This window comes from Lagenorhynchus albirostris, chromosome 3 (genome assembly GCF_949774975.1).
Source record: "Lagenorhynchus albirostris chromosome 3, mLagAlb1.1, whole genome shotgun sequence".
Taxonomy (NCBI): Eukaryota; Metazoa; Chordata; class Mammalia; order Artiodactyla; family Delphinidae; genus Lagenorhynchus; species Lagenorhynchus albirostris.
The window spans coordinates 126,080,369-126,097,477 of record NC_083097.1 but is presented as its reverse complement, the minus strand read 5'-3'; the positions used below and the strand labels follow the sequence as shown (position 1 = coordinate 126,097,477).

Here is a 17,109-nt window from a genome sequence, read left to right as displayed (position 1 = left end):
GCCAGTGACACAACGCCCAGGGGTGTGTGTAGGGCAAGCATCTCCGCCAGCCTGTGGGCTTTCCCGGTGCCTGCCAGCGTCCGCCCCAGCTCCCATCAGCCTCATTTTTGTGGCTTGGACCTGCCTGTGTGCTTAGGAGAGGGGATCAAAGTTTGGAGGATATGGTGGGGTGAGGCCATTTCAGGAACCTGGGCATTCAGGCCAGCAAGCAGCAGGCTCCCTGGGTGGAAGAGAAGCCAAAAACCTGGGGGAGGAAATACCTGAGTTCTAGACATGACCTGGCCTGTGTGACCTTGAGCAATCAATCTACCCTGAGCTACACTGAAGCTCAAAATCTGGGGCTCCGCCTCAGACTTAAGGAATCAGAATCTGCCTTTTAAACAAGATGCCTGGGTAATTCCTATGCACATTAAAACTGGGGAAGGCTGCCCAGGAGACTTGCTTCTTGACATTAGCCTGTGGTTAAGGTGGTAATGGTGGTGACCACAGGTAGTGTCTGGCCCGTTAGGGGGCCTCCTCTGTGATGTGAAGGGGTTGGACCAGCTGACCTTTGTGGTGGAGGGTATAACATGGCACCTAGATGACGGATCTAGCCCTCAAACTAGTTTTGTTTGGCAAAATACTGTGTTTAAATTTTTTGGAATAAGGTACCAGTATTTAGAAATTGGGAAATGTCACGAAAATACCCAGACTTCCAGTTTTTCTCGAAAAATCAAACAATCTGGGAAATGGGCCACATTCCACATGGCAACAATGTCTTCTATGAGCAGTGAAACCCACAGCCCTTGCTCCAAGTTCTCCCAGCCATGAATACGTTGAAGATAAAAACCCAGGAGTCTCTTAAAACATGAAAAACTGCTCAGCTTCGCTCTTGATATGAAAATTCCAAATCAAATCTACACTGAGTCACCACGTTCCACATCTCACTAGCAAAGATATGAAAGTTTGATAACACGTTGTGTTGACAAGGGTGGAGGAAAATGGTCCCCTCACATCCTAGTACGAAAGTAAGTTGGTACACCTCTAAGATGGATCATCTCTCATTATCTATCAGAATTACCACACAACACCTACCCTTTGACCAAATAATACCAGTTCTAGAAGTTTAGTCGAAGACACTTGTACACATGGGGAATGTAATTGTAATGCACGCATACAAGATTAGTCATTGCAGCACTGTTTGTAATAGCTATAGATCAGAAGTAACCTAATTGCCCATCGACAGGGGACTGGCTAGGTAAGTTATAGGACAGCCACATGATTAAATGAGGAACTTTTTTTAAAAAACATATATTTATTTTTAAATTTTTATTGGAGTAGAGTTGATTTACAATAGGAACTCTTTATGTTATAATACAGAAGAAGGATCTCTAAAAAATTTCTGGGGCTTCCCTGGTGGCGCAGTTGTTGACAGTCTGCCTGCCGATGCAGGGGACACGAGTTTGTGCCCTGGTCCGGGAAGATCCCACATGCCGCGTTGCGGCTGGGCCCGTGAACAATGGCTGCTGAGCCTGCACATCCTGCGCGTCCGGAGCCTGTGCTCCGCGGCGGGAGAGGTCACGGCAGTGAGAGGCCCGCGTACCGCCAAAAAAAAAAAAAAAAAAAAAAAAAAATTTCTGAGAAAGAGGAGAATGTAGAACAGCATGCAAGGTCCAGTATCCAGTATTGGGGAGAGTATCTGTGGAAAGATGCTCTGGTAACACTGGCCATCTCTTGGGAGGGGACTTTGGAGACTAGTGTACAGGGATGGGGAGGACCCTTTTAACTATCTACACTTTTGTACCTTTTGAACTTTGAACCATGTCAATGTGTTACCTACTCAAAGAATAAAAAACTGAAAATTTCCAGGGACCTAGATTCTGTGATTCTAACACTGCATGATTCTAATGTTTTAGAATTTGGTGAACCTAACTTATTAGGACTCTACAAGTCTCATGTCTCATGAGGCCAAGCTCCTAAAGATTTACTACCAGTGGTTCGCCTGGGTCTCCGGGCCTGCTCCGTCCCTGAATCGGGCCCCAGCAGCCCCTACGAGCCCAAGCAGCACTGAGCGAGGGCTCCCTCCCAGCACGGTGCAGCTGCAGGAACTGTGGTGTCTCTTGGGAACGCAGCCCTTGGGCCCTCCCTCACCCTCTTTGCCTTCTCTGTCCTAGGGGAGCCTTCTCAGTGGTGCGCAGGTGTGTGAAGGTGCTGGCTGGCCAGGAATATGCTGCCAAGATCATCAACACTAAGAAGCTCTCGGCCAGAGGTAGGCGGTGGATCTGTGCCTGGCCTGCCCTCCGGGGCTCTCCTCCCTTCAGCCCTCCCTCTACCCCTTGGGTTAGAACCAGGATCTGGGTCTGTCCGCCTGGATGTTGCTGCTGTCAGAGGTGGGGGCTCTTCTTCCTGTGGGTATGATGAGAATAGACACCTCCATATTCCTTCCTTAGAGGGTCTGGGCTGGAGGCCACAGCCTCTCCCACAAGCCAGGCTCTCTGCCCCTCATCCACCCGTGCAGGTAAAGACTAAGGTGCTCGGTAGGCCTTCCTTTCCCTGCTTTTCTGCCGCTTGCCTCCATTCTCACCGCCAGACCTCTGTACCTACCTTTCTCTCTACCTGGATGCTCTTACCTGGCTCCTTACAAGGATAGCTCTTTCTCAACCTTCAGGTCTCAGTTCAATGTCACATCCTTTGAGAGACTTCCCTGACCCCCAGACCTGAGGGGGACTTCCCCATTTTATATCTCTCATTACTGTTTCCTCTCTGTGTGGCTTTCTATCAACCTGGAGCTATCCCATTGACTGGCTTGGTGCCTTGTTTAATATCTATGTTCCCTCATGACCATGAGCACCAAGAAGGTGGGAGTGGGTCTCATTCCCTACATACGCCCAGCACCTAGGACGGCGCCTGACGCGTCTGGGGGCTCAACCAGTGTCCCGTGAACTCCAAGTGCACTCGGCTTCAACCAAACCAGTCCACCCTCTGGTCCCTATATACTCCCTTGGACGGTGGCTTACAAGCCTGGAATCCCCTGGAGAGCTTCAAACACTCCTGATGCTTGGATCCCGCAGGTTGCGATTTAATTAGTCTGGGCTGTGGCTTGGGTTTTGGAAATGATCCCCAGGTAATTCTAATTAGGAAGTGGTCCTAAACCAGTAACATCAGCATCACCAGGAGACTGTTAGGAATGCAAATTCATGATTCCAGATATAAGGAATCATAACCGCATTTTTTTTTGTTTTGTTTTGGTTTTTGTTTGGTTTTTTTTGCGGTATGCGGGCCTCTCACCGCCGCGGACCCCACCCCGCTGTGGAGCACAGTCTCCGGACGCGCAGGCTCAGCGGCCATGGCTCACGGGCACAGCCGCTCCGCGGCATGTGGGATCCTCCCGGACCGGGGCACGAACCCGTGTCCCCCGCATCGGCAGGTGGACTCCCAACCACTGCGCCACCAGGGAAGCCCCAGAACCGCATTTTAACAAGACACTGGTGATTTGTATGGACGTTAAAACTTGGAACGCCTGCACAGAAGCTTTGCTTCTTGCCCTTAGCATGTGGTTAGGGCGGTAATGGTGGTGACCATAGTCAGCGCGTTGGGGAGGATTATCTTCAAAGATTTCCGCGCTAGGGCTTCCATGATGGCGCAGTGGTTGAGGGTCCGCCTGCCGATGCAGGGGACATGGGTTCGTGCCCCGGTCCTGGAGGATCCCACATGCCGCGGAGCGGCTGGGCCCGAGCCATGGCCGCTGAGCCTGCGCGTCCCGAGCCTGTGCTCTGCAACGGGAGAGGCCACAACGGTGAGAGGCCCACGTACCGGAAAAAAAAGATCTCCGCTCTGAATGGTGGGTCTTTGCTGCTTTGGGGACCCCCCAGTGGGTGGAGGACGTTCTGTTGGGTGAGGCGGGTACAGGCGCGGTCTGTGCAGCCCATGGCTTGTGCAGTGTGGAAGACATCGTGTGAGGGATTGGTGAAGTGTCCAGGTGTTTGCCTGGCATAGTGGCAGCTGTGTCTGGGCCAGGGCCCAGCAGGTGTGGATTTCACAGAGGCTGGCACAGGATGCACATTGTCCCCCGCAGACCTCCCAGCATGTTCCGTGTTGGACTGTGTGCTGCTGCCTTTCATCTCTCTGGCTCAGTGTTGCTGGGAGTCCAGTGCTTTCTCCTAGTTACTGAACCCCCCCCATAGGCAGACCAGTGTCCTTCAGGGAGGAGAGGCTGGCCTGGGGGTGGGGATGGTGCTCTGAAGACCAGGGCCCGCCGTGCCACACAGTCCGCATGAACGCTGGCGTGGAAGGGCGAGACCTGTGGAAGGTCAAGGGCCAGAGCCGGGGGCAGGGAGCCAGGGCTGGCAGGAAGGCCAGTAGGAGGGCTGCCTCACCCAATTGCTGGGACTTGCCTTGCCGTTGCTGTGTGATTAGTGGCTGTCTGGTGCCCTCTCTGTGCTTTACATCACTATTGATCAAGGGAGATGTCCCAATCCCTGAGATACAGAGGGGGCGGGACTAGAGCCACGGCTTGGGGTGATTGGTTGGGTTGCCCCCAAAATGAGGGAGGGTCAGAAACCAAGGTCTTGGGACTTCCCTGGTGGTCCAGTGGTTAAGGCACTCCTGCCTTCCAATGCAGGGGGTGCAGGTTCAATCCCTGGTAGGGGAGCTAAGATCCCACGTGCCTTGTGGCCAAAAAACCAAAATATAAAACAGAAGCAATATTGTAACAAATTCAATACAGACTTTAAAAATGGTCCACATCAAAAACATCTCAAAAAAAAAAAAAAAAAAGAAAGAAACCAAGGTCCTCCCTGGATTCTGGGGAATCTTGGGCCAGTTCACCACATTCTCAGAGCCGCATCCACACAAGCACACGACAGAAAGAGACAAATGCATATGGGGGGCATGGAGGGAGCATTGCCTATTTTCTGGAAGGTGACTAAGCGTTCCAGGGACAGTGTAGACTCTGGGCTGTGCAGTAACTGCCCCCTCTCTGGATCTGAGGGGCCTATGAGCTCCTGGGAGGAAGGCGCTCAGGCCTAGGTGAATGTGAAGGGTGGGAGTGGGGAGCTTCTGAGAGAACCTTCCCAAAGAAGTCTGCCAACTGCCAACGCGTTTCTCCCCAGCAGGAGATGAGGGGCAGAGCTTCTTTTAGCAGGTTTCTTTGTTTGCCGCTCACAGTGCCTGGGGTGGGGACTGGTTTGATGCTGAATATTTGCCAACACGTTCCAAGCTTCTCCTGCTGGCACTCCCCCCACCCCCCGCACCCCCGTGACTTTGGCAGTTCCCAGAGGGGGGGCACGCCCCCGTGGGGTGTCGGTTCACTCCCCAGGGAGCTGTGTCTTCCCCTTCTCCACGGGGTCAGCCTCTTCTATCAAGCGTTTCCCAAACCCCGGAGAGAATTTTTGTGTCTATTTTTAAACTACTCTTTTATATAAAATGCTCATAGTATAAACAATTCGAGGAAGCCATAAAGACATAAAATGAAGGTAAAAATATTTTCCTGTCCCAGTCCCTGCCAAATCCCCCTGGGGGCCTTTTGAAAAATACAGCTGCCCCAGTTCCACCCCTGAGGGTGTGGGATTCAGGAGGTGAGGCCCAAGCTCTTGCATTTAAAAAGTCCTAAAAAAAATAAAATATAAAAAAATAAAAAGTCCTGTCAGCAGTGACAACAGCCAGTACATGCTCAGCGCCAGCTCCCTGCCAGGGGCTCTGGAAGCTTCCTAGCTATAGCCTCGCCAGGCAGGCACACACAGAATTCATCAACCTTTTAGGGCACGCTGGGCAAGCGGATGTGGCTGGTGCCGCCAGAGGTGACTGGCCCTCATACAGCGACCTCCGTTAGCCCCACTGTCCACCTGAGCGTTGAGGGGTCACTTCCTCGGCTCCCCGGCCATCAGTCCCAGGACGCTGGGTGGGAAGCACGGGGTGAGATCATTCAGGCTGCCCCTGAGCTTCAGGTCCATGCAAGGGAGCCTTCGAAGAGGCAGTAAGACACATCTTTCCGGTCTCTCTCATCTCCTTCCCCACCCCTACCCGGCACTCCTGGCCCTCGGGGTTATTTCTCCAACCTCTTAGGATCTGGAGGCTTGTTGAAGTCCTGTGGGGGGAGGGAACATTTTCTGTTCCGAGACTCAGAGGTCTATTTTCTGCCCTGGTTCCTGTGCCTCTAGCCAGAATCCCGCTGCCCACCTGCCTGCTAGAGCCCACCCCCTCTGCAGGCAGAGCCCTCAGGCTGCCTGACTGCATTTCCCGGGGCTCTGCTTTCCCCCGCTCTGCCCTGCTGGTACTGTCTGGCCCCAGGAACCTCTCCCCAGAGTTTCCACCCACCTGCTGCCTGCCGAGCTCTGGGCAGGGCTGGCCCCCTTAACCCCAATATCTTGCCCCCAGGCCTGCCCCAAGGGACAGAGGGAGAAGATTCACAAAGCGTTTATCATAATGGGCATTGGGAGCAAGTCTTCCTGGTACCCAGGCAGGAGGCTGCAGACTAGCTTCTCTCAGACCCCTCACCGTCATGGGCCTCTACTGAGCTGGATGGATTAATTTATCAATTATGAGAATGGGAGACAATATAGTACAGTAATTATGAACATGGGTTGAAATCCCAACTCTGCCACTTCTTGGCTATGGGAACTTGGACAAGCTGCTGTGTGGCTCTAGGCCCTGGGAACAAGGCAGAGACCCACAGACAAAGTCTTGCTCTCATTGCACCTGTTTTCTACAGGAGGGAGACTGAAAAGAACATTAAACACACAAGTAAGCTGGGTAATTTCAGGTAGCAATGAGTGTTACAAAGAAAATAAGACAGGGTAATGGGGAAGCGATGGGGCTGGAGGGACATTCAGAAAAGGCAGCCGGGGAAGCTCTCTGAGGAGGTGACATTGTGCTGGGACCTGCCTGAAAAGGAGGCAGCCATGAGAAGACCCAGGAGAAGAGTGTTCCAGGCAGAGGGCGCATCAGGTGCAAAGGCCCTGAGGTGGGAAGGGGCTTGCAGTGCCTGAGGCCGCAAAGGAGGCCAGTGTGGCTGGAGCTTCAAGGCCAAGATGAGGTCGGACCCAGCACCCAGCAGTCTTCCTGGATGTGGTGAGGAGTTTGGATTGTATTTTAAGTACATTAGGAAGCTGTTGGCAAGTTTGAAGTCAGTATCTAATTTATATTTTAATAAGAGGTCTGTGGCTGCCCAGGACTATTGGCTGGGGGTTGGGGGGGAGTGTTCAGGAGTAGTTTCTCAGAGCTCTGAGTTGTAATAAGGCTTGATCACCTTGATGACCACCTTGATTTTGATAAAGAGACTGCTCCTTTAGCACTGGGCCTCAGTTTCCCCATCTGCCTAATGGAGCAAGGCCTCAGAGGTCAAGAGGAACTCAGTCCCTACGTTTCTTGAGGTTCCCTACATATTAGAAAATGAAAACATTTCAGAGTTACAAAAGTTATTGTATAAAGTACATGTTTACATTCAACAAATTAATGATTTTAGCGCTGAAATTTGCAATGCAGTGTAATTGTACTATGCACAAGATGATTACAAGATTTATAAAAAGAATTAGTTCCTAGCTTTTCCAGCAGTGAGGTCTGGTAACCAGGCACATTTTCTTTTTTTAAAAAATAAATTTATTTATTTATTTATTTTTGGCTGCATTGGGTCTCCGTTGCTGTGTGTGGGCTTTCTCTAGTTGCGGCGAGCGGGGGCTACTCTTCGATGCGGTGCGCGGGCTTCTCATTGCAGTGGCTTCGCTTGCTGCAGAGCACGGGCTCTAGGCGCACTGGCTTCAGTAGTTGTGGCTCGTGGGCTCCAGAGCACAGGCTCGGTAGTTGTGGCTCACTGACTTAGCTGCTCCACAGCATGTGGGATCTTCCCAGGCCATGGCTCGAACCCGTGTCCCCTGCTTTGGCAGGCGGATTCTTAACCACTGAGCCACCAGGGAAGTCCCCAGGCACACATTTGAAGCTGTGTGACGAACATTTTCTTCTTTCAATCCTGTCAGTGTAGCTCTGCTCCCGGGTGACCTCGCGTGGAGAAAAACATCAGAATTCTGGATTTAGATCCTTTATCCCTTGAATGTGTAGCCTGGGTCAGGAGGCCCCCAGCCCCCACTGATAGGCCCCACTTTGAGCTGCCTGGTTTCTGGTTCTGCTGGGGATGGGTGGGTGGGGGGGCAGGGTTTGGAGCTGGGGAGGGTCCAGCCTTCCTCAGCTCAGGGATGGACCTTGACCAGCCCTGGATGGGGATCCCCCTCCTTTGCCTGGGAATCAGCTTTCCTCCCCCCGCCCTGGAGGATATGGAAGGATGCAGAGAGGGAAGAGGAACCGGGGGATACCCCTAAGCCTGGACCAGCCTCCCCTCCCCTAGCCTGTAGCCGCCTTTAGCTGGGGAGTGGAGCTTCCACTCTATGGAAGAAGGATTGGTCTTAATTGCTTTGCTGATGGAAAAGCCACATGTTAGTATTGATCTTGGTTTCTGCAGCCCTTGGAGGACGGCTGGTGATTCCTCTAATGGAGGGGGAAGGGGAGAGGGAAGCTGGCTGCCTGGAGACAGGGCTGGGACTTTCTCCATCCTCATCATCCTCCTTGGTGCCCACCTGCTTTGGAGGGGCCATTCAGAGACAGGGGTTCTAGTCCTGGCTCCGCTTCTGAGTGTCTGTGTGAGTTCCCTCCTCTGGGCCTCAATTTTCCCATTTGGGAATAGGGGGCAGGTGGAGGAGGTGGTGATGAGTCAGGGTGTGGAAAATGGGACAGCACCGGGTTGTTTTTTGTTGTTGTTGTTGTTTTGTTTTGTTTTTTGCCGTGACACACGGCTTGCGGGATCTCAGTTCTCTGACCAGGGACTGAACCTGGGCCACGGCAGTGAAGGCCCGGAATCCTAACCACCAGGCCACCAGGGAACTCCCTGACTTAAGGTTTTAAAGCTTACGCCTGGAGCCTGACTGCCTGAGTACAAAGCGTGCGGCCACTGCTCACCACAGTGTGGCCTTGGGCCAGATACTTAATCTCTCTGAACCTCTGTTCCCTCCTCTGTAAAGCCAGCACAGTGGTAGCGCCATCCTCAGAGGACTGTCATGAGGGCTTACATAGTCTACATTTGCGACTGGCTCCTTTTATATACTGTTTTGTTTTTTAAAATTAAGGCATTAAATACCAAATTGGAGAAAAGCACCAAAAAGGAAATTGCAAAATGCTTAAAACGGGGACAGTGATGCCCATCGCCCAGGGCTGTTGGGAGGACTGAGTGGGGTCACGTGTGTGCTTGCTCTCAGCAGCCTCAGTATCAGGGACCACAGGTGCAGACCCCAAGCAAGGCCTCTCTCCCAGGTGGGCAGGGAAATCCAGGGGATTTGGACAAAAGTCCTGAGAAGCAGGTGGGAGATCTCTGAGTAAGCCCTGAGGCTGCCATGGCCAAGTTCTACCTGCAGATTCTTTGGGGCTCTCTGTGTCCCTGGTCCCAGCTCCTCTCACGGGAGGCGGCTTCTGTGAATTAATATGGCCCTTCTCCTGCAGAGAATTCCCACTCCCTTAGAAAGTTTCGTTCATTCAGTCGTTTGTTCTTTCATTCAGTTATTCCTTGAGCACCTACTATGGGCCAGGCATTTGGGTAGATGCCACAGGCACAACAGAGACCAAGTCCTCGTCCTCAAGGACAGCGATCTCCCTGAGACAGAATGGGACGTGCTGTCCAGGGGCCCCGAGAGCACAGAGGAGGAGCCCCTACCAGCTGGTAGTCGGGGCAGGCTGCCAGGAAAGGGCGACATCGAAGGATGGGTAGGAGTGAATGACAGCCGGTGAGGAACAGGTGGGAGGCCGAGAGGGAGCTTTCCAAGCTGAGAGAACCGCGTGTGCGAAGGCTCCAGAGTGGGAGGGCTGAGCAGCGCGTGCCTGGAGAGGTGAAGTTCAGCAGTGCAGTCCGTCTGGGGTGTAGTGTGAGGGGCAGGGCTGGAGGAGGGGCAGCTGGAGCCTGTTGTGGGAGTGGGGATGTTCCAGGCTGCCTGGAGATTGGCTCTGATACAGGAAAGAGATGCCCCTCGTTTGAGAGCCCTGAAAGCCAAGGGAGGGGAAGGGACTTCTGCGTCACTGCAAACCCAGCCTCTCTCTCTTTCGCTGCATCCCACTGCCTTCCTGGAGGACCCAGAGGCTCTGCCCAAAAGGCGGACGAGCTTGCCTGGGGCCCAGGTGCTGCCCTGGGAGGTGGAGGCTGTGAGGAGGGAGAGATGGGATGGGTGGAGGCTCCTCCCTCACCTGGACTCACCTGGGCATCTGTGTTTCAGACCACCAGAAGCTGGAGCGTGAAGCCCGCATCTGCCGCCTGCTGAAGCACCCCAACATTGGTGAGCATGGGGGATGGGTGAGGGGTACAGGTGGGGCCTGGCCCAGCTCCCCTGCCTGCCCTGGTAGGTGTTTGTTGAGGGGAGCGGGTAGCTGCTCTCTTCTCGGGGACTGAGGCGATAGAGGTGGGAAAGGGTGTGTCTTGGTTTCCGCACTCCTCGGAGAGCAGCTTGGTTGGGGGGGGGAAGGTGAAGAAGGGGCCCTTCCTTCCAGCCCACACTGCCAGCAGCCTCCTTCAGAAAAGCTGTTTCAGGAAAACTCCCCAAGCTCTGAGAGAGACGAAAATAGGCCAAGCTTGGCCTTGACCGGTGCAGCCCACTCCCCAAACCTACCCCCACGCTGAGTCAGCCTGGCTCCGTGGCCCTGCCCACCTGCATAGACCTGCAGCGCCGGCCTCTCCGAGGCCAGCCCCAACGTGGCCCCTGCCCAGGGTGGACTGAACGCAGGCTGCATGGAGCGGCTGAGCCCAGGGCGGGCAGGATGGCGCTGAAAGAGCACATCGCTACCTGACCTCCCCTCCCCCACCCCTGCACAACTTGGGGGCTGCGTCCCAGCCTGGCAGCGTTTTGGGTCATGGAGGGGAGGGAGTGCAGAGTCTAGATATAGTTCTGTCAGGGAACAGCTGTGTGACTTTGGGTAGGAGCACTACCCTCTCTGAGCCACTTCTCCCATCTTCACAAGGAGGGGACTGTCTGGACCAGCTGGGCATCTTGTTAAAAGGTAGATTCTGGTTGAGTGGGTCTGGATGGGGCCTGAGGTTTTGCATTCCTAACACACTGCAAGGTGATGCCACGGCTGCTGGCTTACCAACCACACTTGAGGAACAAGGTCTAGGTGCTCTGTAAGGAACATTCCAGCTCTGACAGCTACCAAGCCTTCTCCCTCAGGAGGCAAGCATCTCTCTATGTCCAGGGCCCCAAGGGTTAACTTCCTTGATGAAGAGAAGCATCTCCATCTGCTATTTATACCCAGAAGGCACCTCCCCTTTCCCAGTGCCTGGGAAAAGGAGCAGAGCTGTACACACAGCAGCTGGAGGTTCCAGGGCTAGAATCGGAGAAGGGGTGGCAAGGTGGCTGGCGGGGAGCAACCCTGGTTGGATCCTGGCCCCTGACCTGTTTATGACCGTGGGCAGCTCCTACCCTCTCTGGGCCTCCAGCTCCCCAACTGTACAATGGAGGGGGTCATGAGTGGTCTCTGACTATATAATCCCATGGTGCTTAGAAAGGCCATCAGTCCTGGAGGAAGGAGGTGGGGAGTGTATGTGCGCGCACGCGTGCGCCACTACACAGTTGCAGCTGTCTCAGGTCAACACTGCCTCCTCCTTCGCCCGCTCATTCCCAGCTCTAAAGGGGAGGAGTAAGTTATGGGCTCTGGGGCTGACAGACTGCAGCTCAAATCCTGGGTTTGCTGCTTAATTGCTGTGTGATCCATGACATGTTGTTTAACTGCTCTGAAGCTCAATTTTCTCATCTGGAAAATGGAAATGATACATAGCTTGTAGGATTATGATGATCACATAGAGCATAGTACAATAACAACCCCCCGTAAGTGCTTTATTATCATTAAGCTGCTCCACTTTTTCTCAGTCTATACCCTCCCACAGAGCAACCTTACCTGGAGTCTTGCCTCTTGCCTAAATCTTCATATGATTCTCATTCCTTTGAGCCATGAAGATTTTGAGTCGTCAGTTTGGGGCATTATATATAACACAGTGGTTTAGAGAATGGAGGTTGTAGTCAGACACACCTGGATTCAAATCCCAGCTCTGCCTTTTAAAAAATTTATTTATTTTATTTATTTATTTTTGGCTGCGTTGGGTCTTCGTTGCTGTGTGCAGGCTTTCTCTAGTTGTGGTGAGCGGGGGCCGCTCTTTGTTGTGGTGCACGGACTTCTTATTGCAGTGGCTTCTCTTGTTGCAGTGCACGGGCTCTAGGCACACGGGCTTCAGTAGTTGCAGCACGTGGGCTCAGTAGTTGTGGCTCACGGGCTCTAGAGCACAGGCTCCGTAGTTGTGGTGCACGGACTTCGTTGCTCCGTGGCTTGTGGGATCTTCCCGGACCAGGGCTCGAACCCATGTCCCCTGCATTGGCAGGTGGATTCTTAACCACTGCACCACCAAGGAAGTCCCCCAGCTCTACCTTTTATATGGTGTTTGAATTTGGGCAGGCTATGAAGCTCTCAGACTCAGTACCCTTCTCTGTGAAATGAGGATAATCATGCTACTCACTTTCTAGAAGTGTTGTGAGGGTTAAGTGAGATATTGTAAGTCAAGCACTTAGCACAAGCCTGGCAGGTGGTAAAATCTCAGAAATGGCAGCTATCATCTTCATCATCGTCACTGAGTCATTTACTCCATTTGTTTACCTGATGTCAAGGGCATCCGAGGCCCCACCATGTGCCAAGGCCTCTGCTAGTCTCTGCGGAAGAAATGAGGATGGGGGCAATTGCCCTGGCGGTCCAGTGGTTAGGACTCCTTGCTTCCACTGCAGGGGTTCCGGGTTCAATCCCTGGTCAGGGAACTAAGATCCCGCAAGCCGTGTGGTGCAGCCAAAGGGAAAAAAAAAAAGAAACGGTGGGGAGGGGGTGGGGGTGGCTGATGGACAGGGACGTGGAGAGCAGAGCTGAGATCCAGAACAGGAAGACACTCAGAGGAACTTGAAGCTATTGTTAGGGCTGGAAGTGTCCTTGGAGGGTACCACTTCCTGAGCCTCCAAGCATCTCAGTTCAAAGTAGATTGGAATCTGCCCAAAGAAGTGCAAAGAGGTCCAGATGTGGATGCAGAACCTGAGAAGTGGGTCCGTGCCCAGAGAAACTAGGCTGAGTCCTATTCAGGCTGCTTGGTGAGTCCAGCCAAGGTCACTGGCTGCTGCCTGCGTATGGCCACTGCCCAGCCACACACAGGGCACTGGGTCAGGGAGGTCCCTGGCTCAGCACAGGTGGGTCCAGCTGTGCTACGCACAAAGCATTTACCTCCTAGCTCCTGCTTCGGGGAGGACAATACTCTATTCTCTGTACCATTAGCACCTGCTGTTGAGGCAGACCCGCCCCTGAACCCCAAAGGCCGCCCCAGGGAGCAGGAGACAACATGAGAGTTTAGCAGGTGATTTGGGGTGGCCAAGGGAAGTGAGGTTAGTCAGTGATGAAGATGATGATGTCTTCATTTATTAAGTTCTTCCTAGTGCCAGGCACTGTGTTGAGTGCTGTACGAACATCACTGCATTAACTCCCCACACCAGTCCAGTGCAGTGGTATTAGCACTGCTGCTAGAAGAGGAGGCTCAGAGAGGTTATGTAATTTGCCCAAAGTTACACAACTTCTAAGAGGTGGAGCTGGAAGGCAAACCCAGAGAGTCTGACTGCAGAGCCCATGTTCTCAGTCCTTCTGTGACTATCAGGTGCTATCAGGAGTGTGCTGTTGGGGGGCGGGGCAGTGGCCAGGGGGTCAAATAGACCCTTCAGTTTCAAAGAAAACAATGGTAACTGTTGGAAATAGGACAGGAGTGTCAGAAGTTCATGAATCCAGCTACACAAATGAAAACTAGGTTACAGATTTGTTTGCTCTTTGACAAGCAGTGACAGCATAAATCAATGAGCACACACATGCCAGTCTCCCCACCAGGAGATGGGACTGTCACATAGGCCATGGCCCTTGAATCCTTGCCTCTCTTGGGCTCTGGGTTGAGTTTTCCCTGAGGACAGCTTCCATCCACGGGAGGCGAGGTTTTGTGTGTGAAAACAGCACTGAAATGAGGAGTCCTGTCTCCTGAGCTCTGAGCCGTGATGCAGCCATCTCTCGGGGATTGAAGCCAACGCCAGTATCATCCCGCAGGTGGAGGCCGGAATCCAGCCCATATCCCCCTCGCCTGGCTGAGCAGAGGGCCAGCCTTTTACAATCAGCACAAAGGCACCATCTGAGCTACAGGCAGCTCTGGATACGCCCCTCGCCCCCGCATTCTGTCCATTTCCCTGAGCCCTGAGGACCTTCTCTAAAAGGGGCTGAGGCTCCTGGCCAGAGGGTAGATCTGGAACCCCAGTCTTCTTGGAGCTCCTCCGAAATGGCTGTTGACCCAGTTCTAAAAGCTCTTTTTGAGACGGTTCTGGATGTAGCTTGGCTTCTCAGAGCTTCTCACACTCAGGAAAGAGGAGTTAAAACACCTGAGCAGAGTAGACGGGAAGGAGTCTGCTGCCCAAGAATCCTCTTGGAGGAAAGGGTGTTTTTCAAAACTTTGCCCTGATACACTGTTAATGCAAGTTAATGGTAGATGAATGAGAAGACTAATAATTTTAGATGTATCTCCTATAACCTCAGCATCTAGAGCTAACATTGATGATATAGGCTTCCATGTAATATCTGATATCTGTACCTTCTCAAGTACATCTAAACATATTACCTCAGGTCAGGTTTCTTAGAAGCAGAGCCTGAGGCAGGGATTCAGGTGCGTGTGGTTTACTGAGGGTGTGCTCCCAGGGGAAGCCTGTAAGGGATGGGGTGAAGCAGGATGGAGGGAGGGGAGGGAACTGAGCAGAAACGTGGCCTCAGGTCAAGTCTAACTCTGACCTGGTCCCAGGTGGAGGGTGCAGTGGGGAGGCCTCTGGAACATAAACATCTGGAGTTGTCCCTCCTTGAGGAAAGGAGACTGGCCCTTTGCACAGACTCTGCCTCCCCACATTAGTCCATCATTGGCTGAAGGCTATAGGTAACCATGTGGGCAAGGTGGCTCCGTCAGCAGTGCGCTATTCTCCAGAGAAGGAGGGCAACTGTGAGTGGTAAGCCAACCCACTGCAGCTGCAGGATGGCTGCACCATCTTACTAAAGGGGGTCTGGGCAGGGCACCAATGTACAGTTGTCAGATTCTGCACTCAGAAAATACAGGATGCTCAGTTCAAAACACATACATTTCAAAAGTCAAGCCTATCTTTGCTTTGAAATGCATTAACAAATTGAAATAGGTTAAAGGATGAAGGGATAGATAGAAATATAATAAAGTAAGTATAATAAGACATTAATGATAGAACCCAGGTGGTGGGTACTTGGGTATTCACTTGACTCTCTTTGAAATTTTTTTTTTTTTTTCTGTACGCGGGCCTCTCTCTGTTGTGGCCTCTCCCATCACGGAGCACAGCCTCCGGATGCGCAGGCTCAGCGGCCATGGCTCACGGGCCCAGCCGCTCCGCGGCATGTGGAATCTTCCCGGACCGGGGCACGAACCCGTGTCCCCTGCATCGGCAGGCAGACTCTCAACCACTGGGCCACCAGGGAAGCCCTGTTTGAAATTTTTTATAATAAAATGTTGATAAATAATTAAAGCAGGATTATATTATATGTACTCTCAGGCTACCTACTTTTTAGTTTTGCCTTAAGGTAGTTTAAAAACATTTTTCAGGTGCTCGCTTCGGCAGCACATATACTAAAAACATCTTTCAGTCATTATTTATAAATATATATCATTTAAGATTTTTAAAAGACATTTTATTTAAATTTGTGTCCCCTTCATCCTCCATCTCTGATCCTCCTCTCTGTAGACACACTCTGGGGTATTTAATGCCTGCTTCTCCAAACTTTATGTGCCAATGTGAGGGCCACAAGCTCTTTCGGGGGCTCGGTATTGAGTCAGAAATACACGTACATGGCAGGAATTCAGATGGCACTGGGGCTTACAGAGAAAAGTCACAACGACCCACAACCCCAGCTGTCCCAATTCCCCTCCTCAAGGCACCCTCAGCGCCCACATCTCTGTATCCTTCCAGAGAGACTTATGCCGTACGCAAGCTGAAATACATCCTTTCAGAAAAGGACTATGCATACTGCTTTGCTCTTTGCTTTTTCACCAAACAGCATAATTTAGAGACGATTCCACACCAGCGGATACGTAACTGCCGCATTATTTTAACAGCTGTGTAATTTTCCATTGTGCAATGTACTGTAATTCTTTGAGCCCACACCCCCCTCCACGGCCATTTTTAAGTTGTGGTGCAGGGAAGGACATGAACTTGTCCTGGGAGAACTTGTCCTTGGCTGGCAGGGTGTGGGACCCTGACCACAGAGTCAGCCCCCCAGGCCTTGGGCCCCCTTTTTTTTTCCCAGAAGCTCAGGGGGTAATTTGGAAGCTCTGGGCTCCTGGGAGCTCTGCCTTTGTTCTTGGTAAATGAGGTATGAAGAGATGTCAGTTTCTCAGCAGCCAGAACTGAGGGACCAATGTCATTCCCCCCTCCACCAGCTCTGCTGTCACCTCAGACCCGGAAGCAGAGCAGGGCCATTAGCACAGGGCCAGCACTGAGTAAACATCGATTGTGTGCCTCGTGGAATTCTCACAAGAAGGCTGCGAGTCCAGGGGTTTCATTCTCATTGTCCAGGCAAGGAAAGAGAGGCTCAGAAAGGGATAGCAATTTGGCCAAACTCACACAGCTAGCATAGTGGCAGAGATTTGAGCCACAGGTCTTTCCATGACACTGGCCTTCCCAGCAGGGAAACTGAAGGTTGCAGTGGGAAGGGGACCAAACTTTGACCAAAGCAGGAGTCTTTAGTCTTTAAGCCCAGGCATCTTTTGGGGATGCCTGATGTCAGTGACCCTTTGTTCATATGTATTTGTCAAGGCACCTGGCAACTGGCTTGTGCTCCGTGACTTTCGGAGAAACTGAAATGTTGGCTATTTGAGGGGTGAGAGGGAGGCTGGGGGTGGGAAGCCCTGTGTCCTGCGTAACCAGCTGCCTTGGCCCCTCCTACAGTCCGGCTCCACGACAGCATCTCCGAGGAGGGACACCATTACCTGATCTTTGACCTGTGAGTCTGGCCCCATCCTGGGATGTAGAGTGGGGATGGGGACAGCCT

At 52.4% G+C, this 17,109-nt stretch overlaps 1 protein-coding gene and 1 long non-coding RNA gene across 10 annotated transcripts in view; one reads left to right on the top strand and one right to left on the bottom strand.

Moving 5' to 3' along the window:
- The first annotated feature begins 5,684 nt into the window (after positions 1-5,684).
- CAMK2A (calcium/calmodulin dependent protein kinase II alpha) overlaps positions 5,685-17,109 on the top strand; it is a 45,919-nt gene continuing 34,494 nt past the window's right edge. For 4 of the 9 annotated variants that reach the window (XR_009539632.1, XR_009539631.1, XM_060143992.1 and 1 more), the window contains exons 1-4: positions 6,993-7,047; positions 10,224-10,283; positions 10,963-11,001; positions 17,007-17,061. Coding sequence is in view for 4 of the 9 variants with exons in the window: in XM_060143992.1 (XP_059999975.1) it covers positions 7,008-7,047; positions 10,224-10,283; positions 10,963-11,001; positions 17,007-17,061 (194 nt within the window). In the remaining 5 variants the exon portion in view is untranslated. Of the gene's footprint in view, positions 5,778-6,843; positions 7,048-10,223; positions 10,284-10,962; positions 11,002-17,006; positions 17,062-17,109 lie in introns of those variants that run through there. The other 5 variants (XR_009539633.1, XR_009539634.1, XM_060143994.1 and 2 more) reach the window with 3 other exon arrangements.
- On the bottom strand, positions 7,447-10,401 carry LOC132517214 (uncharacterized). The gene is made up of 3 exons (XR_009539636.1): positions 10,205-10,401; positions 9,671-9,834; positions 7,447-7,971 (listed from the first exon to the last, which is right to left on the bottom strand). It is a non-coding gene; the product is annotated as an uncharacterized LOC132517214 (long non-coding RNA).